This window comes from Phasianus colchicus, chromosome 3 (assembly GCF_987193195.1).
Source record: "Phasianus colchicus chromosome 3, bPhaCol1.hap1.1, whole genome shotgun sequence".
NCBI classification, from domain to species: domain Eukaryota; kingdom Metazoa; phylum Chordata; class Aves; order Galliformes; family Phasianidae; genus Phasianus; species Phasianus colchicus.
The window spans coordinates 82,133,124-82,158,729 of record NC_143438.1 but is presented as its reverse complement, the minus strand read 5'-3'; the positions used below and the strand labels follow the sequence as shown (position 1 = coordinate 82,158,729).

The 25,606-nt window shown below is 36.3% G+C and overlaps 1 protein-coding gene across 9 annotated transcripts in view; it reads right to left on the bottom strand.

The window, feature by feature from the left end:
• COL14A1 (collagen type XIV alpha 1 chain) overlaps window positions 1-25,606 on the bottom strand; it is a 117,696-nt gene that overhangs the window by 35,544 nt on the left and 56,546 nt on the right. For all 9 annotated transcript variants that reach the window (XR_016465303.1, XM_031591169.2, XM_031591171.2 and 6 more), the window contains exons 21-35: window positions 25,173-25,295; window positions 23,601-23,750; window positions 22,173-22,289; window positions 20,060-20,206; window positions 18,365-18,439; window positions 17,023-17,162; window positions 15,952-16,075; window positions 14,480-14,623; window positions 12,399-12,563; window positions 11,055-11,093; window positions 10,690-10,828; window positions 7,953-8,095; window positions 7,272-7,381; window positions 5,428-5,586; window positions 59-136 (exon numbers count right to left, since the gene is read on the bottom strand). Coding sequence is in view for 8 of the 9 variants with exons in the window: in XM_031591169.2 (XP_031447029.2) it covers window positions 59-136; window positions 5,428-5,586; window positions 7,272-7,381; window positions 7,953-8,095; window positions 10,690-10,828; window positions 11,055-11,093; window positions 12,399-12,563; window positions 14,480-14,623; window positions 15,952-16,075; window positions 17,023-17,162; window positions 18,365-18,439; window positions 20,060-20,206; window positions 22,173-22,289; window positions 23,601-23,750; window positions 25,173-25,295 (1,853 nt within the window). In the remaining variant the exon portion in view is untranslated. The remainder of the gene's footprint in view (window positions 1-58; window positions 137-5,427; window positions 5,587-7,271; window positions 7,382-7,952; window positions 8,096-10,689; window positions 10,829-11,054; window positions 11,094-12,398; window positions 12,564-14,479; window positions 14,624-15,951; window positions 16,076-17,022; window positions 17,163-18,364; window positions 18,440-20,059; window positions 20,207-22,172; window positions 22,290-23,600; window positions 23,751-25,172; window positions 25,296-25,606) is intronic.

Sequence of the window (25,606 nt, the reverse complement as noted above, 5' to 3'; positions counted from 1 at the left end):
GTCTTGATAAAAGGAAGAAAAGAAGTAAATTGTACAGTTAACGAAATAAATTTCTTACCAAGCCAGGAAGCTCACAGCATTTGTCTCGATTGGCCCATGAGGTAGCACAAACAATGTCAAACATCTGCAATTGCAACTGTTTCAAAATAAGGATGATATACAAGATAATTGTTAGTTGTAAGATCAGTACAAAACAGAGCCATCAGCAAGAAAGCTACCTTCATTCAAGTACTCAGTCTAGACAGAGATATGGCCATCAACTTAGAACAGCTAGTCACAAATATGCTAACTTAAACTGTAAAAAGGCTTATGTTCTAACCAACATGTCCAACTATCAGATAATATACTGACTGAGCAAAGCTGTTCAGTGTGAAATGCTGTAGGCATTTGATTGTCTTCACCTCCCCGACCCAGTTCCTGGTTTTGTCCAATGGTGCTTCCCAATACTTTGTTCCAGCAAAGAAGGCATGAAGAGACAGGTGTAAGAGAGCTCAATTCCTCAAAATATTCCACTTGTCTGGTGCTCAGATTTTATCTGGAACAAGATCTCCTGTAGCATATTACTTACACTGGAACTGAGCCACAGATAATATTTATCATCTTCTCCAGTTCTATTTTATTTTAGAATGTGCCTGCTTTTATCCATATTAGCCTCAGGCAATGAAAAGCTACCAATGAAAAGCCTGCTGCATGACAACTGTGGTCAGAAAGAAAAATTCCCACCTCACGTCTGGGAACATGCTATGGACAAGAATTTAATCTACAGGAACACTAACATTTGGTAAAAATTACAGCTGCTAGGTAGTCAGAAACAATATACTAAGTAGGACTCAATGGTAAAACCAAGTGTCTCCATTACAGCCTTGATCTGAATAAAAAATGGGTCTAGAGAGATGAAGCTTTACGCAGTTTCTATTTCTTTTCTTTCTCCACGCCTCATTTACTTGCATACTGAATAGAGAAGGGAACAGAACAGAACAACCCATTAAATTAGCCCCACATGTTAAAAATATTGAGGAATGGCTAGAGATAGAAGAATGATCTTTAGTTTTGCTATTATTTTCATTTAAGTAATTGTAAATCATTATTTTTGGCGGCATTATTTTAAAACTGGAGCAGAGGAATGATGCTAAGGATTTTAGAAGCCTTAAAACTTCATTATTTCTAAAGGTGTTAAAACAAAATAGAAATGGGTACCTTTGATTTTGCTTCATTTTTTTCTTACATAAGTCAACTACTGTATTTTAAACAAAGGAATACTTTCACATACATAGAATTTCTCCTTATTTGCCAGCAGATTAGCTGTTGAAGTGCAGCATGAAAGGAAGTTCTGAATATTTGGGTTGGGTCCACAAAGGTCTAGCCTGAGTCAAACAGTTCTGTGTCCCTGGCTGTTTCAAATCCATGCTGGCTCCATGTGGAGCTACTTAGACATCTCTCCATTACACATCTCAGGGCTACTAATTCCAAGAAGACTCATTAATTTGCTTAACTCAGAATGACCTTGGGCATTTACATGGTACTACACTTGTGAAAATCAGACATCTCTGAAAAGGACTGCAGAAGCACCTCAGCTGTGCAGAAATCATTATAGGGTCAAACGTAAGCAGTATTTCCACTTTTTCCATAAATCACTCTGTCCCAAGCTACTCTCTTATCCTAAACAATGGAAGTCTGACATTACTGGTTAAATTTATGCAGTCCTACGCAGGAGCATAAACACATTCATATACTGGATTAAACAATCCAGAGATCCATAGTGATAGAATATGTTGGTGTAAAATAAAGAGCAAAAAGACATTCTCTGAATTGTTGTATTCACCATTCAAATGTTGAATGACTCAGTACTCCTATTTTAAAATATTATGTGGGTTGCTCTGACTCAAGCTAAATAGCTCAACAAAGCTTTCTTTGCTACCATTAGCCTTTTATTCATAATTCTGAGTATTCATATAAATTTTGCTTTCTAGATCTCCAATACTGCAAGCAAAGTCAGTAATACAGAAAAGTCTACTCATCTTTATCTGATCAGGCTACAGTTCTGCAAAGCATTCCCAACAGTAGAACGCATCAAATCTTAATTCTCTTAGCATCACACACATGTGGAGGTAAAACAAGAACAAATATTGATGAAAAGGAAGCATGAGTAAAGAAAAAAAGTTGTGATTTGTAAGTAAACTGTTTTAAAGCCAGACTTTTTATTCAATCCCACTGAAGGAATAAAGAACAGTATTTGCTTCTTGTCAAGGTTAGGTTTCTCTTCTTTAGCTGTTAGGAACTTCTAACCCAGAGATGTTCCACTGTTAAGGGCTGTTGAAAGGGCTATGCATGTTTAGCCTAATTCCCTTTCTGTTCAGTCTGTCTCAGATAAGTGTTTGTCTGTACATAGAACTGTAGCATACCACACTCATCAGTGGGACAAAAAACTCTTATTTAGGGTGTATTCCCTCAAAATTGTTTGACAAATCTCAGAATATCTTGACTTGGAAGGGATTCACAAGTGTAATCAAGTCCAGCTTCTGGATTCACATAGGACCACATGAAAATCAAGCCTAATTTTGGAGAGCCATGTCCAAATGCTTCCTGAACTCCAGGAGGCTTAGTGCCATGACCACTGTCCTGGGGAGCCTGTGCCAGTGCCTGACCATCCTCTGGTGAAGAACCTTTTCATAATACACAACCTGACCCTCTCCTAACGCAGCTCCATGCCATTCCCTCGGGTCTTATCACTATCACCATAGAGCAGAGATCAGCATTGCCCCTTTGCTCCCCTTGTGAGGAGCTGTAAGTCGCCATGAAGCCTCCCCTCTGCCCCGGGCTGAACTAACCAGGTAACTTCAGATGCTCCCCCTACATCTTCCCCTCTAGATCCTTCACCATCTTTATAGCCCTTCTTTGGACTTCCTCTATTAGTTTTGTGTGCTTTATCTATTGTGGCATCCAAAACAGCACACAGTGCTCGAGGTGAGGCCGCACCAGTGCAGAGCAGAGTCCCTTGCCTGGCTGGCCTCATGCATTCCATGCCACAGTTGGCCCTTCTGGCTGCCAAGGCACACCACTGACTTATATGTCAACCAGAACTCCCAGTTCTGATCCTAGAAGACTGCTCTCCAGCCTCTTATGCCCCAGTCTATACATATATCCAGAGCTGTCCTATCCCAGATGCAGAATATTGAACTTGCTCTTATTAAATATCCTGTGATTGATTTGTTAAGGCCTCTCAACCTTTGAGGGAGTCAGCAGTTCCTCCCAACTTAGTGTCACCTGCAACCTTACTTTGCATACATTCAAGTGCTGTGTTCATGTCATTTATGAAAACATTAAAGAGAACTTTAAAGAGAACTGTCCCTAAAGTGGAGCTCTGCACAATCCCACTATTGACTGGACTTCAGCCAAATGTAACTCTATTTCTTATAACCACTTTGAGCCTGACCAGTCAATTATTAACCCATCACATTATGAATGTGCTGCTGGACATTTTGTCCAGAGGATATTGTGAGAAACAGCATTCAGAACTTCAACATTCATGTTATTTTGTTGGCTTCAGTTATATTGGCTTTTATTGATTAAAAAAACACACTAAAACTATTCTAAAAATGTTAAACTAGTCTATGTAGACATGGTCACAAGCACTGAACTACCCAAAAATTCCAATTTTCATATCAAAACAATTTTCAAAATTTTTATTTTTGTTTTACACATGGCTTTATAAGCCCCTTAAAACTATGAAGGTACTGGGACAGACTAAATCCCAGTACTCCATTTGTAACAGTGGAACATGTGAAATCTAATGAAGTACAAAGATCTAAGCCTCTCATACAGTCTACTATCTTCCCACAACATTCAGATCAGGGATTCCCTGCCCCAGATTTGTGGGGGTTTTTTTCACAATTAGTAACACCCATTATTTCCTTTCCACTAATCTGTCAAGACATCTCCAAAATCATAAATATTTGGCATACATGAAGTTCTACAAAAAGAAGCAGCACTGATAAGTACCTGCTGTGTGAAGGGTCAGTCTCCTACTACTACTCCTACTAATTTCCTTTGATGTCCTCTAATTTTTGAAGAAGATACCACTTCATTCTTGTCTTAAATATGACCATCCACAAAGTTCTATTCAGGATGAATACAATGTGCAGAACTGAGATTTTAAAGAATATTATTTGTATGCTTTTTTGACCTGCCTGTAACATAGTAAAACTTAAAGGCATCTACAGCTGCACAAAGTAAAGAAATTACATCTTCAGCTACACATTTTTAGTCTTACGTAAGCTTTACTGTTCATGTGAACAAAACCAAATTTTTCAGTGAGTGGGTAATCCAAATTATCTTCTATAGATTCCTGCATTCTAACAAAAGACACAATTTCTTTCTACTTCTCTTTACAAAGCCTTCTTTAATTCTAAGTTTTTCTAAGTTTGCCTTTTTTCTGTTTCTCTTGGGAAGTGACTATAAAAGTCTCTCTGTATAATTGTCTTTACAGGCTTGATATAATTATTATCTGCAAGTTTGAGCACTAAGAGCTCTTTTTTTTTTTGCACAGAGAGGTATTTTGAGGGCTCATTTTTGACTAGAAGTCTAGTTGCATATAATAACAAGTCAATACGTTTTTGAAACTTCATTCCTATTCAAATCAAGCCTTGAGTTCAAGGTTCACATTCTATGCTAACCTCTCTCTAGAGTCAACAAAGTTCAAACAAAATCAGCAAACAATGCTGCTCAGCAAAGAAGCCTTCCCAAGATTCTCACCAGTCTGACAGTTCTCCCTCAGAACTAAATCTACCTAGAAGAACAAACAAAACTTAAAGTTATCTAAGGCAAAATGGAAAGAATCCCATGAGTTGCCATGCAAAAAAAAAAAAAGACCAATTATTGTTTCTAGGATAAAAATTTCAGAGAATTAAAGACATAATTTGGGGATAATCTTTCTCATTTTTAAATGTCTTAATATTTAGATATTGAAGTCATTAAGAAATAGATATACTAAGGCAGAGGTTTCTGGGGGCAATCTGTGTTAAACCAGTTGAACTATTTAATGAACAGAAAGTGTGCATGGGGGCAAAAAGTAGGAGAGAATAAGGGACACAGGACACAATTATTACTAAACATAAAGTTCAAACATTCCAGGTAAGTGATTTATATATTATATTTCTCTGTGTAATACAATTTGGAATACAAGTCATAACCAAAAACATTTGACTGTTTTTGTGGATGTGTTTGAGAATGTCTGATCAGATGTAAAATATTAAAAATAATTTTTACTCAAGCTGAAAACTGTTGAAAGCTTTTGCAGAATTTCTGAAATTATGGAGCTCTTCTGTTTCAAACACAAGTTCATTCTGCTTCAACTTAAAATGCAAAGATCCCAAATGCTTGTTTTTAGGATTTTCAAATGGTTTAAAAAATTGTTCTTATTCTACTCACTGGTGCAGAGTTGTCTCTTGGTCCTCTGGATCTGACCATTCTTCCCAGCACTTCTATGCCATCAGAACTAATGTTCCCTGCTGCATTAATGGTCTTCTCACCTGCTTCTTTGCAGTCAATAATTATTTTGGCTGTAGTCTTGCTTATAACAACATGCAGCTAAAGAAAAGAAAATATGCTTTAACATAAGAAAGGAGCACATATAACATATGAATGTGCTGGGCATTTTTTGAAATGAGTTCCTAACTTCATGTTTGCTAACTGAACTGAGACTAATCCATAGCAACTAATGTAGATGGCCTCTAGAGGTCCCTTCCAACCTGAATTACTCCGTGATTCTATCTGCTTAATGAATTTAGCTTATTTCTCTGCTTAAGGAACATCTACATAAAAACTGGCAACTTCCCTAATTTACTCAGGAGAAAATAATTTACCACTGACAAAAGGACTGCATAAGGTTCATATATCACCCAGATCTCTCAGAACCTTTGATTTATGTAGTCAGTAATATTTTCTGGGCCCCGTATGATCCTTCTACATGGTATTGGATTTCACCTTTATAGCTGCTTGCAAAGCCAAAACTAAGCACTAAAAGTTACTCTGTATATTATACATCACCACAAAGGAAAACCAGTGAAGTTTTTACACTGAAAGAATATCAAATCCCATCAAGTGCATTATAGAAAAGCGGAGCATAGAAACTTTCTTCCTTCTGCCTTGACTTGCACTCTGCTCTCCATCACTGATGAGCAAAAACATCCCCAGCAGAGAGAACAATCCTTGTCACAATTGTCCTGTCACTGGCAAAACTCAGTTAGGCAAAAGAAATAGAAATTTTCTGGCATGGGAGAGTTCAGATGAAGAGCTGGTAAAAATGTAGTATCTGCTCCATATCAGTACACTATGTGAAGTTCAGAACCCAAGGTGGAGGAGAGAAATCCATGAAGGACTCCTGCAAGTGCTTTGCTCTGGGCTCAGCAGGAGCACTGAGTTTGGTCTCGTATCTTTCAAACTCATATAACAAGGATTATCATTCAAAATGCAGAAAATATTTAAGAGGAAAATTTACTATGATCTTACACATTCTTCCAAAGCAAGAGTTTAAAAAGTTCTTGTTAGACTTCTGCTCTGACCTACCATCTCTTCTTTAGCTCTCATGGGTAAAAAAAAAAGTCTAGAGTAGTCAAAGAGAAATTGAGCTCTGTGGATACTATCCCACAATCCACAGTCATCATTCCCCTTCTCCCCCCCCCCCCCTTTCTTTTTTAAAGAGAAAGATACAAAAGTCAGGAATAAAATTGAACCACAAAAATACCTCTCGCAACAAACATGCTACAATCCCAACATTACCTCATCTGCTTTTGGAAATTATGTTACAAGATCTCTTACAGCCAAGACAAGTTCAACACACCACAACCCCTTAAAATATGTTTTAAAATAACAATTCTGGTCAAAAGAAGGATAGCTTTTTTTGCTTTACTTTTTCTTTACATTTTGGTTGACATTTTCAACCTAAACTTTAAAAGCAAAAGCCAATTAATTTCTACATTCTAGGGCTTGAGGCAGGTATTTTTAATCAACTCTAAAACATAGGCATAAAGCATGAGATTAAAATTGACCACATCAGCTTCATCGTGAAAACAATGATTTAATGATTTGTTTAATGTTGATTCAATAAAGCAAAAAGAGAGTTAAGTTTAGTAAATGGTTCTGAACACGCAAAATACATTTCTTTTCGTGGTGGATGATCGCATGAAGGAAGATTTCAAAACATGAAAATTTCCCATCCAGAATGAATGGGAATTTATTATTATTATTGTTGTTGTTGTTATTTTACTACTAACCTTATGAAAACTCCCATAAAATATCTTTCTTATTTCAGGACCTTCAAAAGTCACAGTTTGAAAATCTCCTTTGTAGTCATAGTTAAAGAAAGTCAGAGTTTTACCACCATCTGTGCAAGAGGAAGAATAAGAATTCATTGTTAGAGAAAGAAAAGGCCTGATTCATTATTTGAAAATGTAAATATTTCATTTAACAAAAAAGATCAAAGATTGTTTGTTGACTAAGAGAAGATATTAAAATAAAGATATTAAAATTAAAAAATAAAGATACTAAAAAAAAAAAAAAAATGCCACACATAAAAAAAGAAAAAACTCACACGCAAACAGCTTTTTCTAGAACTGTTTAAAAAATTGAATTCCATGTTGTTTGTCATTTTGAAATTTACTTATGGCACGAACTAGTGCGAAAGTCAAAATTTTATTTGGAAAAATGACAATGTTAATAACACTTTCAGAGTCATTAATCCCAGTTTACACCAGTGTAATCAAAATTTTACTCCCAACTCCAAATTAGGCTCAATTACATTCAATCTACAAAATATCCACCAGAAACCACAACCTTCAGAGATTCAGACAGTTGTTCTAGCAGAAGATTAAAACATTGGCAATAATCAACCTAGAAGAAGAAAGAACCTTTCATACAGTTAAGGATAAATCACAGATATAAATCAAAATACATACTATCTAATATAACTCCAACCAGTGGTTCATATTGTTCATTTAAAATCTCCCAAAGAGCAAATGGTTCCTGAGGTGTATCGGGAAGTATACGAAAGAGAAACGTAATGGTGTAGTCTGAAGGGAGACCTTCAGGATGCAAATATCTGTAAAACAAGTAAAGTTTTTAAAACCAAAACAAACATGAAATCTTGTGATTTACATATCAAGTGTTCACTTAACACATTTTCTACAAATCTATATCCATCTTTGGAAATCAAGAGTGAATAACAATATGAGTAAGCATTTCCAGAATACATTCAACTAGATAACTATCATAGAATCATAGAATCACAAGGTTGGAAAGGACCTATAAGATCATCTAGTCCATCTGTCCACCACTGCTACCACAAACACTAAACCGTATCTCGCAGCTCCTCATCCAGACGCCTCTTGAACACTGCCAGGGACGGCAACTCCACCACCTCCCTGGGCAGCCATTCCAGTGCCTGACCACTCTCTGAGAGTAAAGTTTTTCCTTATATCTAATCTAAATCTCCCCTGGCGCAACTTGTGGCTGTTTCCTCGGGTCCTAAATCAAAAGAATGCTCATGGAAAATGGATACTTTATCTTTTCCTTTGAAATTTACAAAGATGCCATTAATTTTTTTTTATTATTACTTTTATTACTTTTTTTTTAATAAATTGGAAGATCAAACCAGAGGTCAGATTTAAGTGAACCTGAAATTAATCAAGTTAAAAGGTTTTAGAATAAATTAATTGTCATTTGCAATACCTTCATTATTGTCTGGTTTAATACACAATGAAAATGGATGTAGCTTGGAAGAACCAATGTCAATAGACATCCATTGAACATCACTAATGGATAGAAATTATGAACAGAGACTGTTACAGGAAGAAGGGTACGTAGCTTATACATTCCAAAGGCAACTTATAACAAAGTGTAGTCAGAAGAGACCATATTTACAGAAATACAATCTCTAGAATTCTTGCAGAAGATACAGGAAGTTTACGATATAAAACTGGCATGTTATTTTATTTTATTTCCTGAAGCTTGTTAGTTAGCACTTATGATTTAACTTCACATCTCAAATTCCAAGACAGGACAAAAGAAATAACAAAATGACTGCCTGTATTTTGAAAATGTTAGTTAACTTGATTCCTTAATTCATGCTTCTGAAAGAAGCCTGGTAGGCTCATTTAATCAATTTCTTTTCCCAAAATATGATCCTTTTCATCTAAAGTTTTTCAGACATTTTAATATGTATTGATAAGAAACATACTAGAAAAAGAGTTAAATATGATATACAATGTATATGTTCCCCACAGTGGTCTGTAGATGACTATAGTTGATAATTAGTTGATATTACACATTTTCTCCAGAGAGAAAAGAGAGAGATAATTTAACATGTGTAAGAACAAAGCCTTAAAGTATGTCCGTTATAAAAGAAACAACAAAAGAAAATCCAGTAAACAGATGGGGAAAACACCAGGTTTGGGGATACAGAAATTAAAAAGAGAATAGCATTAACGATACTTGGTGGACATATGAGATGAGAAAATAAAAGCAGTACTATTCAGACGTACCTGTACATCATCAAGAGAAAGGTGTTCTCTGAACCACAAAAGAGACTGAAAGCCTAAAGTAGTAAGATTGGGCTGGACTGGGCTGGGGTGGCAGCCAGAGAAGAGCACATAAATGCAGCAGATCCAATCAGAAAGAAGCAGGAAAGGAAAAAGAAGTGAGCAGTTCTAATCTCCACTCAGCACAGAGCCAGAAGGAAACTTAACAAGTAGAATGTGACACAGCTCCAAGAAGGATGGCTCCAACTGAGACACAACAGGGTAATCACACAACAAGAATAAGAAAACTTTACTAAAACATTTATAAACCATTTCACAGTGTTATTCGCTCTTGTTTGTCTCAGCTAAGATACTGCAGTGTTAACTCTTCTCATGTTTAATGCAGTAAAGTCATTGCTATTGTCTGGTGCCATGTAACACAAATCAGAGAACTGAACATGAAGGAATTAAACATAACCTACACATTGCTGAGAGAAGGAATGAAGATTTTCCCATCACTTCCTCTCTGAGGACCAAAGGTAAGTTCAATGGGAGGTTTCTTTACTATCTCTTCCACACCTCTGCCAGAACACAGTCCTTGATACTGAACTACACCCTGACTCCCAGGAAGGTACAGTAAAGTGTTCAGAGAGACTCATTTTAGCAAAAGGAGAATAATCTTCCTCTGAATACACATACAGAGACTGAATCAGAAAGGCACATAAAGCAGCTTCCCACTCTCACACTTGAAAGAAGCTCTCTGCTTTTCCACTCACTTTAGATAAAGCGTAGAAAGATAAACCTTACTAGATAAACAATAATTTCAAACACCTTTCCTAAAAATAAGTAATTCTGTACTCTGTGAGACCTTAACCTTTCACAAAGCACTACTGATATAAGCCTGCACAAAATTGCTAGATGCCAAATTTGCATTTACCTGAAACTGGCGCATATAACCCCAAATAGCCACTGAAATCTACTTTTTCCTACAGCTATTATTTTTGAAGGAAACCAGTTGACTCTGGACAACAAATGCTCTATTAATTATCATTATGTAGATATGAACTAGCATCTCTGCTCATCTGACATAAAAACAGCAACCCTTGAAATGAATAATTGTCTGCAGTGGGCAGTTAACTTCATGTGTTCTTACAAATATTTATATATTAACACATACTTGGTAGGCTGGGACACCAGGGCATCCTTGTGCAGTCTGTAACATGGATACACATTAAATGTACCAGGCTCCATTGAAACCCCATCAATGGCTGAAAACTCCTTTTCAACCAAGCCAAACATTTCCATCATTTTAAATCCTGGAAGACACCAAAATATATATCTTAATTAATTTAAATTAAATTAACAACACTTTATAGGACAGGAAAAAAAAGGACAAAGCCAGTTGCGTCAATGAGTTTCCTATCACCATCTGTAAAACAACTGTTAACGTAAAGGTTACTTTATTGCTTATATTGTGAAAAGTAGGTAACAAAAAAAATAATCATAAATCTGGAACAAAAAAGAAATACAAAAATAGCTTACCTGCAAAGTTGTCACCATCTTTAAATACCAGTGGACAGGCTAAAAAAAAAAAGAAAAAAGTATAGAAAGGATACATTTAAGGATACAAGTGTGGTCCCATCAGGTCAGAACAATGGTCTACTCAGCTCAGTACTCTATCTTCAAAAGTAACAAAAGGAGATGCTGTCTAGGAAAGGCATGCAAGTCTGGCTACTTTCTACTCATTCCCTTTTGCTTCACGAACCACAATGGCTGTAGTAAAGATGTCAAAGGGCACACCCCTGAACATTCCACATAAGAGCTCTTTATACAGCTGTTGTCCATGAGTTTGTTCAATTCTTCTGGCAACCTGACTTCAAAACAAATTGTGGCAAAAACTCACTGCCTGCCGTGTAAAAAAGTATGTCTTACATTATGTTTTAACCAAACGTCCCCAGTTCTCTATCTGTGCCCTTCAACCTAAGACTACCTCAAGTTCAATTAAATTAGCAGGCATTCTCTGTACCTTTTCAAACTCCACACACAGCCTTCATATGAGAGACCAGTACTATATACAGTCCTTAAAATATATGCACACATATTTAATAACTGTTTATCTGTTTCTTTTATCTCTCTTCTTGAAGGGAAGAATGCACACTAATTTCCTCCAGGAAAGGTGCCCTAGGAAAGCAATAAGTCTACATGCAAGGTGTCAAATATGATACCCCACAGCACTTGCATTTGGAGATCGCTTTTGGAATAAAAGCACAGGTGACAAATAAATATTACTGTTGAATATTCTCAACATTCTAAGTTCTCTCTAACACTGAAAATAGATAATGGACAAAAACACAAGCAACATTCTTGCATTCACCATTTCAGTGCCTGCTTCCCATACTCTTTAGAGACACAAGTGATTAATATCAGCTATACACTGCCTACTTCCTGGTTTATGTATCAGAAAACATACTGGGGGTACGCACCTGGAGTCATGTGAATTATCAACCTGTAACCATCAGGTGTTTTTCTATAACGTCTTCCCCTTGCTTTTCATAAAGAGCCCAAATTGTGGCATTCTGATAGATTTCTAACAATTTGGGCCCGTTTCAAAACTGGAAAAAAAACTTTTTTTTTCTCCTACAACCAATGGAACTATTCTAGACTTTTAGCAAACAACTATTAATTATACTGAAATTATAACACCTCCATCTCCTTATTTTTTATAGAAATAATATTACAGTTACAATATCTGCATGAAATTATATTTAGAAAATCCATTTTCATAAATATCTCTTAACAGGATATTGTTACAAAAAAAAAAAAACATAGAATTTAGCACTTTAGAATTTTAGAAATAATTTAGAAATTATAAGTCAAATGGCTAACTTGCTGATGCAGTTTCACAAACAAAAGTAATCAGCTCATCTTCAATCTTTGTAAAGGCATCGAAGTCATCCACAAAGAAGACATGTCTTTCACTGGGCTTGCTGCCAATATTAACTAACTCTGAGTAATCAGCATCAGCAACTCCAATAGCAAAAAAGCTGAAACCTGTAAAACAAAAAAGAACATTCTTGTGAGTTACTCAGTTAAAGAACAGAAATGAAATACGAACACAGCTAGATTTGCACTGGCTCCTTTCCTGATTAAATACAGTAGTGGAAATTTTCTTACTGTTCAATCACACAGAACAATTCACACGTGATCAAAAAGAAAGGTGATACATTCTCTGTGAACTTTTGGCTATTTATGCTTCATAAGTTAATTAAACCTTAATGTTTAAGTGTTCTCTTGAAGACATAAAGGCTAGACAATTGTCTAAAGTTTTAGCATATGTTTGAATTCTTTTTTAATTTAATGCTGTACTGTATCACCCATAAACATTTCCACTCACTTCAGGCAAAGTGTAGGAAGAACATACTAAGTATATCAGGAATACAAAGCACAAAAATTAATGTCCTATGGGTCTTCTACAGATTTTGTTCTGCACCATATATTAATCAGAATGTTCAAGCTACTGCTGTCTCATGAGTGAACACTAAAATGCATTCTTATATCATCAGTACTTTAACTGCACTGATCAAATCTGTTCAACCTGCATGAATATATATTCTAATCTTTGAGCTGGGCTTCAAAGATTTAAATGAAATGAGAACCATATTCTGCATCTTTGAAGAGCAGCAAATTAAGCAAAAGTTATTCTACATTTTCCTTTCCATTAAAGATAAAGAAGGACCTTGTCTAGATCAAGCTGAATATTGTTGATGGACAAACTGTTCCTATATATCTCAAGCTCAAATTTATTCTAGTCAAACAATATTTTCTTTAAGTTTGAATGAGGCCCAGGACATTTATCACCTTCTACAGAACCTTTAGCATAACAAAACTTAGATTTAATATATTACAACAACATCTTCATGTTCCATCCAATATTAGCACCTCTTCCTGCCAGTCTCTATCACAGATAAGTCTGTACTTATCTGAAGTCTAAGCAGACCACATGCAAAAGAAATTGGAAGACAGGAGGTTATTTGTCCAAGGTAATTGGGATGACATAACCAGTGAGCAGCTAAATCCCCATCATATGTCTTCTTCTCTCGAAGTCATGGCCAGTTTAATAGGTAATATAAGTAATACATAGGAGACAACTGCAAAACTTTCATGACAGATAAACATTTTTTTGTTTAGTTTAGGCATAGACTCCATTTAATGTCAAATAACATTTTTGTTTTCTTGATTGTTGTTTAAAACAATGCATCCATGCCCTACTATTTTATAACACGTTATTTAAAAAGGCACTGAATTCACCATCTAAGAATGATGCAAGCAGGTAACTAAGTTCAAATGACTACACTGGATTTCAGGAATCAGTAGTATCCACTGGTATCTTCATAGCTGCCAAAGTCTAAAGAATAATTACAAAGCACATATTTAATTTCTCCTTAGACCTCCTCACATCCAAATTATTATAGTCTTTATCTTCTGTCCTTTAGCTTCATTCTATATGACATATGGTGTCCCTAGGATTTCAATACAAATCTCAGTCATATCTACATATCCAACCATGTTCTTACCTCTAAGAATATAACATTGTGTGCCTCTTTGTTTAAAATTGGTGTAAAAAAAAAACAAACGAAAACAATGATTGTAAGACGAGAGGAGATCAGAATCAGCAAAAGAACATATTGGAGAACTTCAAAGGACCTCTTGTATACAAAATAAAACAGTTATTTTTTGCTGGTAACCATAAGACTACATTTCATATACAATAGAACAGATTCATATGATTGTGTTCTCTAAATTCTTCGCCATGGGAGCAATTTCATTAACTGCTACGTTTGCTGCTTTATTTAAAGTTGGAAAACATTCTGGAACAAAATTTACCCTATTTTTTCTCTAAACATAAGTAGTTACAATTCATGAGCAAAAAGAAAAATATGAATAGTTCTTAAAACTACACATTTTACCATCTAGTTGCATTTCTCTGGAGACTTTGTTCACATCATCCTGTGATCGCCCATCAGTAATGACAACCAAAACCTTTGGAATACCCTTCCTCATGCCTGCCTCTCCAGTAAACAAGACTTCTCTCGCATGTTTAATGGCTTTGCCTGAAATAGAAAAAATTGTGAATATACTTTCTCTGTGACATAAATCCAATGGCTTTTCATACTATATGTTAGATATCAAAGAAAGGAGAAATCTCCATATGCTCTGTCTCAAAAAATGTCTGCCCAGATGTTTACTTTAAGACCTGAATAATTATTATGAGACTGAAGTAAGCCGAAGACTTTGCTGCAAATGGATTTCAGCAGGAGCTGTTGGATCCTTGGCAGTCTGTAAAACAATACATTCTGTTGGTATTAAAATAGAGATTTAGAAGTTTAATTTTGACCATAAGTTTTGAAAACTTGACAGCTTCAGTCATCAGTTTCTTCAGTCCAGAAGGTGAAATTGAAGAACATATTTGAAAAAGGTTATTTGGTGCAGGTTAGAGGTAACAGTAAATTTCCTTTCTGGTTTGTAGGGGCACATCCAGTTAACAACTGAAAGTACCATGGTAGCATTTTCTTGAGTAAACTGAAAACGTGTCATTTTGATACTACTGAAATTTGATGCAGTGCAACAGCTGCAAGAAATTTCTGTGCAGTCTGTGAATAATAAAACATATGGTTTCCAACTTTAACTTTAACCCTTCCAGTACTCATCTTTAATTTCTTCCCATCAGAGAGATGGGAATTAAATAAATTAACTAAAACATAACTGCATTCACTTAAGTGACCTGTTCTCCCAGCTCAGTCTTAACTATACCACTGAGGCTAAACTGTCCTGGCCTATAACCAAGCAGACCCTCCACTTTGCCCACTATTTCCCAATATTCTCCGCAAGCTCCCTCCCACCTTCTCCCTCCCTCACACTTTTCCACTTGCTAAATTGATTTCATCTTCCACAATCTCAAAAGCCATTTACTTCTGCTCAACTCTCTCTTCTCCTCCCTCCCTCCCTGACTGTTTATCTCTGTTGGGCAGAGGAATGCATACTCGGCAGTAGAAGGTGAAGGGTGTAAACTGTAAACTTTTTAACTTAAAAGCCCAGCTTCTCATCTCCAGTATGGAGATACCACATTCTCACTGCTTGTACACTAATGTCTTAAACCATTTAGCAAATGGAAAATAAAACAGAATCCTAGAATCTTTTGAGTCAGAAGGGGCCCTTAAAGGTCATCTACTTCAACTCCCCTGCAATGAACAGGGACATCTACAGCTAGATCGCATTGCTCAGAGCCCCATCCAGCCTGACCTTGAATGTCTTCCAGGGACAGGCCATCCACCACCTATCTGGGCATCCTGTTCTAGTGTTTCACCACACCTACTGAGGCTAAATGCTTTACAGAGAGAAGCAGGGACAAAATCTGCATCATAATCATGACCTTTCTCACCTGTTTTTGTATTTCCTCCTTTGTAGGCTATTCGCTGAATAGCCTCAAGAAGAGTCTCTTTTGTTTTGTATGCATTCAATTTAAATTCTGTCCTGGGATCATCACTGAATTGAATTATTGCCACCTGTGCATACAGAAGATGTGTTTATTATTAGAGCACCACCCAGTGCATATAAGCAAAAAGCAAGTGAATGAGAGCATTTAAAACAAGGATTTTTCATGTAATTTTGCTTCACCCTTAAATTGAAGCCAGAACTTTCTTCTTTTAAAAAGCACTCAAAAAATAAAGTTTACTCTCCAAAGCTTTGGCAACCACTTAATACTTTCTGGTTTCATTTTTCAACAAACAGAATGAGAAAAGTAATACCCACTTTGGCAAAAGTATTCTCAATCCAGCCCAAAAGTAAAATCCTACTTACAGATGCTCACACGTGTACAGTTACTCACACGTGTACAGTTACTAGCACACAGAACTGCAAGGACTTTATTCAGTCTCCATGAATGAATAGCTGCACAAAAGCTACTTAGAGCTGGGCAGCAACACTGAAGCAAGCAATAGAAACGTGCAAGAATACATTCTGATATATGCTGTTACTCGAGTCAAGATTTTGTATTTCAAAACTGTATATTAAATCTCTACAACGCACAGAGCATATTAAACTTCATATTCTCTAAATGGTGCTCTTGAAGTGAAAGAAACTACTCTCATCCTTAAACTAAGCATGAGTGTCAGATTCAGCAGCACCACAAGCAATAAATGAACTAAATGAACCTTTCATTTTCCTTATCAACACCACTTCTAGCTTATTTAGATATAACCACCACAGAGAGTACTTACAATAAAATTAACAAAACAAATCTCATTAGACTGATTCAGAGGTGACCGATGTGACACTTCAAGCTTGCAAAATTAATCCCATGAATTTTACCATATGATGTGTGCAAAATAAAATATTAAAATAAATTCTGCCATAAAGCAGATTATATATTCGATGTAACTGTGAAATTATGCCAATAACATTTTAATTCATTTCACTTCTGGTGCCCCCTCTGTCTCCAAATGTTGATTACCTGTGTTCCATCAGGGCCAATCTTATCCAAAGCTCCAACAGTGCTGTACAGAAAGCTTATTATTTTATTGAAATTGTCATCTCCAATACTCCATGACCCATCCACCAGGAACACCAGGTCAGCTTTGGCTGCTTTGCATACTGAAGAAAAAAAAAAACAGCAAGGTATTCTGGAAGTAAAGCAATATCTCAACCTCTCTGAAAATCTCAAAAATCACTTTAAAAAATATAACTGTCATGAAAAGTCCTTTCTAAATGTTAATAATGCTTTAGGAAAGTGACCTGCTGGTATTGATTTCAGTGTAAGTGCAGTATCAGCTGAGCTCTGCAAGAGGTGAATGATCTGCCCTGACAGAAGACACTTTAAGTAAGGTCATAACAGTTATTTAAATCTAGGTAGCCACTCCAATTTTTATTTAGGCTGTTAAATAAAGTCACACGTGCACTTTGCATGACATAGCAAGAATGTGTATTCCACTGTTGAGGTTCTATGTGGAATCTTGTCCACACCTTAGCTCCTCTTAACTGTAGTATTTAGAAGCAGTGCAGGTTTCCCCAGATCATCTTATTTTAGCATGTTCTTATGCAAAATAGCATGCAGAGCTTTACATATGCTTACATGAGTTGTGCACTCTTTCACAGGATCTGGAAAGCTTCAGAGCACATGAGAACCCAATACTATTGCTCAGGGTCAGAATATAGCAAGGCTAGTTTTTAAACATATTTCACCTTGTAAATAATTATTCTAAATCCAGAGAATGGGATAGACAGATATCTGTGTTTAGTTTTCTGCTGATTATGCCTTGACTAATAATAAAAAAAAAAACAGAATGCTCTTTTTCCTGTACTTAGGGATTAAATTCTCAACTGATGTAAACAGATTTGATCCTCAGTTTCCAACAATAATGATCCCCCTCACAGAAGTACTCACGTGACTCTGTACAAGACACTACATGTTCAGCTGATAAAAGCAAGCCTGCATATAAAGAACCTGAACACGGCCAACAATTTTGTCATTAACTGAAGTAGACATATTTTTTTAAATAGTGCTGTTTTAGAAGTTTAATTATCCCTAGGATATCTGCTTCAGTTGCAAAATATGTATGGTTTAAGAGTTCTGGAAAAAGAAAATCTCACAGATGCTAACCTTCCTTTCTGTAAATTTCAACAATATAATTATGATGTCAGATTTTTGGCTCATTAAAATTAAGCCAGCTGCCTTAACAGTGTAGTCGTAGCAAATGCATTTTGACATGTGATCTCCACAAGTCTAAAATAGCGTCAGAAGCAGAAAATCATGAAACATCTTGAAATTATTATAAATCCACACATGCAGCACTTACCTTCTTTTGCAGGAGGGATCGTAGGTGGTGGTGGTGTTGTTGAAGGAGAAGTTGGTGGCTGAGTTGGAAATGGTACTGAAGAATAAAAGAAAGGAATGTAAAAATGCTTCAAAGGGAAGCCCAACCTATTTTACTTACATTAAACAGAGCATTTTGTACTCATCTCCACATTTCAAATTCATTATCTTTAACCAAATAGTTAAAGTCCAATTCTGTCCAATGCAATCGGACAGAAAGATAGGTGAGTGTGTCTTCCTGTGCTGGCCACCTGAAAAAGGACTGTACTATTAGAAAGCAATTAGTGGGTGCACTTCAGTGTGAATGACAACAGGTTGCTGAAATACTACAGGAACTGTCCATTTCCATGTTGCCCAGTGTAACAGACCATGTGGTAGCCCCATTAATGACATATTATCCTTATTCATTTCGTAAAAAGTCAGTGTTCTTTTCCTTTCTGATAACATCTAGTCCTTAATCACAGAAAGTATATGTCCACCCACACTGAAAGGAAGAAGAGATTAGTCCTGCCATCCAAAACATCGAGACAGTGCAGGAGCAAGCCAGTGTCTGCATCCAGAGCAAAGCACAGCCACATTTTTCTGAATTCTCTGAAACACCTTATTATGTTTACAGCTAGAAATGCAGTTTCTAGCACATCTCTGCAGGACTGTGGCTTTAGTGTTTGCAGCAAAGTTTTAGTAAAGGTTGCCATACAGAAAACTGGTTACTCTGTCTTCACCTGCTCCTAAAAATAAGGTTTGGAATGACAGACTCTCAGAAATCTACCTAAATACACGATGATCACTGACTGAAAGTCTTGCTGTGCGTAAGAGCTCCACTTAGTTCATTTTGATACAGTTTTGGCTGAATTGTCAGAGATAACAACCACATGCTTTGATATCGGTAGCTAAGGAAAAATTTCCACACCTCGGTTCAATAGCACTTTTTTGCAATTTTTGTCAATCATAAGAAGCAACAGAGGACATAAAAACTTCATGCCTGCAAGTAAGACTGCTTAGTATTTGCCATAATGTATGTGATGTTTAATAGGCAGCAAATAGAGTTAAATACAACACCTTCACAAAAGACATCTATCCTTGGGAATGCTTAGCGCAAACAGGACTCATTACAAGCCCCACATCCACACCCATATTTACTCCCACTGAAATTGATGTTTTTCAATTGGCTTCAACAAGAAAAAGGACCAAGACTCTGAAACATGCACAAAGAGACTAATGTCCAGGACCTTCATGGACTCAGGCCAGGAGCTTCCATTTAGATAGAGCCACAAGTTGCACTGCTCACAGCACCAGAGGTAGATGTCATCTTGAAACAGTGTCTTTTTCTGATGTGATACAGTAATTTGTTTGCATGAGAAATCAACCTTTTCTGTTTGAATCATTTTTCTGTTGTTTTTTTTTTTTCCTAACCCACCATCCCTGTTTCACTCTCATTAAAAAGTCCAGTAGCACTGAGGAATGTGACTTCATAAATGAGAGAAAACAGTAGAGTAAGAATCCTCTGGAGAAAGCAGCCTTTTGAAAACTTCTGTGGAGGAGTCACAATGTAGTAAAAAAAAATAAAAACTCAGCTAAAGAAAACTGCATAGGAATATCACATTTGTAGGCAATAAAAAAAAAAGTAGAAGAAACAAGCAATACTGCTGCTGGCTGAACTCCTATCTGCTTTACTCACATGTTGTCTCCATGATGCTTACAGCAGGGCCCTCTATCTCTTGAAGCTGTGCATGGACACTGATTTTATATTCAGTTCCAGGCATTAGCTCAAAGAAGCAATGTCTGGGCGTCCCTCCACCAAGATTTACCTCTTGTTTTTTCCCATCTGGAATCAAAAAAAAAAGAAATCATTAAAACACAGTTTCCATTGCAGTTTTACCAAATAACATAACAGAAGTCTGAAATTAGAATGGAACTTGACAGCCAACAAAGGACAAGTAGTTGACAGAAACTTATAAACCATATGCTGCCTTATTTTTTGAGATTCACCTCTCTGCAGCAATCTATGGGGGACATTTCTTGATACAACCTTTGTATAAAGTAGCAGCTGAAGGTTATGTCAGACATCTGTAGGAAAAACGATGAATTTTGCCCCTTTTATTGAAGTTAACAAAAACACTAACACTGTCATCAATGGGCTTTGGATCTGGTCCTAAATTATCAGTCTAATGAGGAATTGTTGCATTATGCAATTGCATGGCATCCTTTGTCTTTGCCTCCAGTTCTCAGAGTCTATATAACATGCTTAGTAATTGCAAGAGAGACTGAAGTACACATTGTACTCCAGCTTCCACCAGTAACCACTTTAAATGTTGGTTAAGAAAGAGTGTTTTACAGGATTTTCAGATAAAGTCTATTAAATTCTGAACTGGAGAGCAAGCTCACAGTGGAAAAAAGCCTGGGTACTGCAAATAGCACATGGCGTATTTTAATAATAACAAGTTGTCAGCAAAATTTATAATTTGTACCAGAAAGAATTACAGCAATATATAAGTAACTGATCTCACATTCTACAGAGTATAAACACAAAATGCCAACCATTCACTGCCAAGTAAAAAACATCTGATGCTTGTCAAGAGGTGTTAGATAAGTATGAAAATAAATGATGACTTTCTGAATGAGTCAAATACCCCATCTGACTATTGACGTCAATACAAAGCACTTGTTCACACTTAAGCTTATTCTGCTCATACTTAAGCCCTGTTGCCTCAGATAAAACAATTCTGGGAGTTCTATAAGATGAGGAACAAGGTACCAAAAATGTAGAATACTAGCTAGCTAGGAAACCTGTGCAGTCTTTTACCAGCAAAGAGTGCTCCACAGAAAGTCATTAATCTTTTATGATGAAATTAGTATTACTTTTCATGATACTTTTGATAAATGTCATTAAATGTTATTAACTGCGCTTCTCCCAAGTTATCCAAGCTTCTAATTTGTCACCACTCAAAAGATATATACTGGAGATAAGAGAATAATTGCACAAAATGTGACTTCCTAAAATTTCTTCTGGCTACACCTGTGAATCACAGTGAAAAAGAAGATACATCAATGTCCATATAATCTGTGCTAAAAGCATCAACCACATGTTGCCACATAAAAATATCTCGTGCTTATCTAACTCATGTTAGATGAGTAACATTACTATGAGGTATAATTAACAATCAACTCAATGAGATCAGACAAAACTGGACCCTGTTCCAACACTGAGCATGGTCTTTTCTGGCTGGGCACTGGAACATGCTCCTCAAGTGCAGCAGTCATGGCAGCAAGCCTGCTGGAACCCAAGAAGCATTTGAACAATGCTCTCAGGCATCGGGTTTGAATTTTGGGTGTTCCTGTGTGGAGCTCGACTCAATCCTTGTGTCCTATCCAATTCAGGATATACTATGGTTCTATGGATTCATTGAGGGCTCTCCCTTACTTTACTGTCCTCTCCTCATCACTGCAATCACTAATGGATTTATTCACAATCTTAAACATATTCTGTTCATCTTTTACCATCTTTTGTTCCTCACAACCATGAATATCTCATGTAATCATCTTTCTTCTACTGTTAAGTAAAAAATTCCAACCAAAGAAAAGGACAAATTAACATCTATTTGATATAAAAAGATGGAAATGCTGCCCCTACTCCTGAAATTTTCAATATGTAGACAACTCTTACATCTGCTCATCGTTTCCATTCTTTCGGAAGCCAGTCTACAAATCTGATCACATACAATTTCTTAACTCACGCAATTCATCTTTCTGGTTTAGGCTGTAAATTCACATCCAATGATTTAGTAACTTACCCACAAGTGATTCTATAACTACTCTGTATGCAGTAGCATGTCTGTGAAGCTGCCACTGAGTACAGAGACTAGTCATGCGAACTTGATATGTATCCAAATTTGTCACACCAAGGTACACTGAAAATTAAATATAAAAAAGAAACAAGATTTACTCCTCCGTCCTGACATACAAGAAAAAACAACAAAAGAATTATAGTGAAAAGAGAATCACAGAATCATTAAGGTTGGAAAAGATCTCTAAGATCATCCAGTCCACCAACCCATCTCCACCATGCCCACTAAAGATTTCCCTCAGTGCCACATCTCCATGGTTCTTGAACACCTCCAGGGATGGTGACTTCACCACTTTCCTGGGCAGCCTGTTCCAAGGCGTTACCACTCTTTCAGATAACTTTTTCCTAATATTCAATCTGCAAGGAATATGAGCAGCCTTTGCTGTTAGCCCTGTGTGTAAGAAGTCATTGTGCTGCCTTTCTTTGTCTGCTCCTTTTCCCATGTGGCTCCTGGAACCCACTGCATCTTACCAGGTGCTGATGCCCCACTGCTCACTCTGCTGGGAGCGGCTGCACGGAGAACAGCAACACACAGACAGCTCCCAGATGTGATGTTTTTTTTGCCAGAATCCCCAAATATTCCGGGCATTTCTTTTAACATCTTGTCTCTTGTGGCAGCAACACCCCCTCCCCCCCATTCTGTTTTCAGGGAGCTGTAACATAGCTGCAGAGGGCTCACATTCCCTAACTGCAAGCCACCATGTATGGGGATTAACTATTGTATTTTATAGTGACAATAAGGGGCTTTTATAGCTCTTCTTATAATGCATTAATTTGATTTATTTATGATGAAAGCATTGTACTAAAGGGATCCAATAACACTTTTTTTTTTTTTTTTTTAAATTTCAAGAGCTGCTTACAAAAATGATGACAGTAAAACTCAAAAATGGAAGGGAAAAAAGTGCATTTTTAGATCAGAGGTTTGGAGCTAAGATTAAATAATGAACATTGCTAAAAAATCAGTCACTACAAATCAGTATAAAATGTCATCATAACAGCAGTACATCTGCCAAAAATTTTATTTTAAATTGAGGTTTAAATACATAAAGACTAATTCAGACTATATATAGGGAGTTACAGGAAGAAAAAAAAAAAGAGTAACCATACTTTCCATGAAAGAGATTTGTATATATTACTAGGAAAATATTTGTCTGATAAATAATAGCATCTGTTTAAGACTCCAGTTTTGCTAATGTCCAGTAGATTATAAAGCATTACATATTTCAATAAGAAAAGAGAGTTTAATTTCAAGAAAACAATTTTCAAACAACTGGAAAAGATTTGCATGTGAAAATTTACTCAAGGAGCTGCACAAACCTATATTTATAGTGAAAAACAGTCTGCAGAGATCTGAATAGCAGGAAATCATTCTTACAGGTTTTGGCTACGCCTGTTAGGGCATCACTGAAGCCTGTCGAGTATGAAGCAAATACTTTCACACTGTACTCTGTTCCACTGAAGAGATTTAGAATGAGAATGGTATTAATGTCATCTCCTACAAAAGTCTCCAATGCAGGACCAGGGACTGAAAAAAAAAAAAAAAAAAAGAAAGAAAGAAAGAAAGAAAGAAGGAAAAAAATTAGAAAATTACTTGTTCATCCACTCAATTAACAGGTAGTAAAAACAAATTTTACAACCTATCCAAAATTAGATGAAGCCCTAAAGTTACTATTTTTTTGTTGTTGTTGTTTTTTTTTTACCATGCACAAAGACAAAGACACTGCTCAGTACAGTGTACAGCTCTTGTATGGACAACACACTTGGGAAATTCAGCAGTGGGATTCATTATGGCAGGGCTAGACATTGGCATCTGTAAAAACTCTTTTGTTCTGCTTCAGTGACTTACTACTGCCCTAAATAGAGTGCCAAAGATCTCCTCAGTTTGATGGTGTGCCAGGAGCAACAGGGGACAGCAGACACCAGCCAGAGCAGTCCCTAAGGGGTTCTTAACACAACAGCATCATTTAGCACTGTGCAAAAATGATAATGAAAATGGAAAAGAATAAAACTATACCAAATCAGAAGGGCAAACAGCTCCTTTCTCACCTCTCCTAGATGTTCTGGATAGACTTCAGAAGCCAGATGAAAGTATTGCCTTTAGATATTGTTTTAGTCCCTTAATTCTCATAGTGTTTGCTATCAATAGAGGACATTTTTCTAAAGAACTCTGAATGAAAATAGGTGCCTTGTCTAGCTGCAATGTGCAGGTGGTCAGATGCATATAGACAAAACGATCCGTGAATAAAAAGGCAATTATCTGGGACAAGTAGGGCAGCAGAAGTAAGTCAAAGAAATGAAAGCTTTGTGTTGTAAGGGGATGGAAGTCGAGGACAGGAGAACTAAAGAAGAGAGGTACAGGAAAAGAAATGCAGTTTCTGAAGTAAATAGGAATTGGAAAAAAAATGACACAAAAAGACAAACTGAGAGAGTTAGGTTTGATCAACACTATGAAGGAAATCTTATGGAAATCTTAGTGCTGCCTACAACTACATTATAGGTGGGGAAAGCAAAGATCTATTATTCTCCCCTGAGGCAAACAGGAAGAAGACAAGAGGAAACTGCCAAAATTTGAAATGTGGGAAATTTTGATTAGATATTAGGAAGAACAACTTCAAAGTGGAAGCAGTCAAAAACTGAAGCAAGTGCCTAGAAATGTTTTGAAATCTTCATCTCCATTCTTGGAGATAATACAAACTCGACTGAACAAGACCCCGTGACACCTCTTCCAAGTTGGCTGTTTTGATCAGGGAACTAGAAAAAATGATCACCAAAGACTTGTGTCACTCTGTAACTACAAAATTCTCATATTAAAAAACTGAGACATCAAGTTAATATCGTTTTTTAAGGAGTTAGATTCAGTACAGAACTCAGAAAATATTACATTAGTGTATAGAACATACTGTAAAAAGCAAATGACAATAAACAAAAAAACAGTTTAAAAACTCACTGTTGATAGATTTGTAGACAATTCTGTAACCCATAGTCGGTGATGGTGGGGCATCCCAACTAATACGTAATCTGTTGTACCATTCATCTGAGACACGTAAATTTCTAGGAGCAGATAAGGGTTCTAGAAGGAAATGAAACCGAGCCTTTACAAATGTAACTTGTACAAACACACGCATAAAACTCAAACATGCACATGAAATCCATGAAATATTCAGTTTTCTCAAATTTATGGGCAGATCTGCCAGAAAGAAAGCTTTGTATCAAAGTCTTCCTTGGAATTATGCTGATAAATTAATGTCAGTGTACTTCAGAAACTCATATCAAGTTACACTAAGAACTAGTTAAGACCTTTGGTCAACAAACCATGAATTTCCAGATAAATTCCCAATTTTATTCACAAGGCTTTTTATTTAATGTAAGTCAACTCAGAAA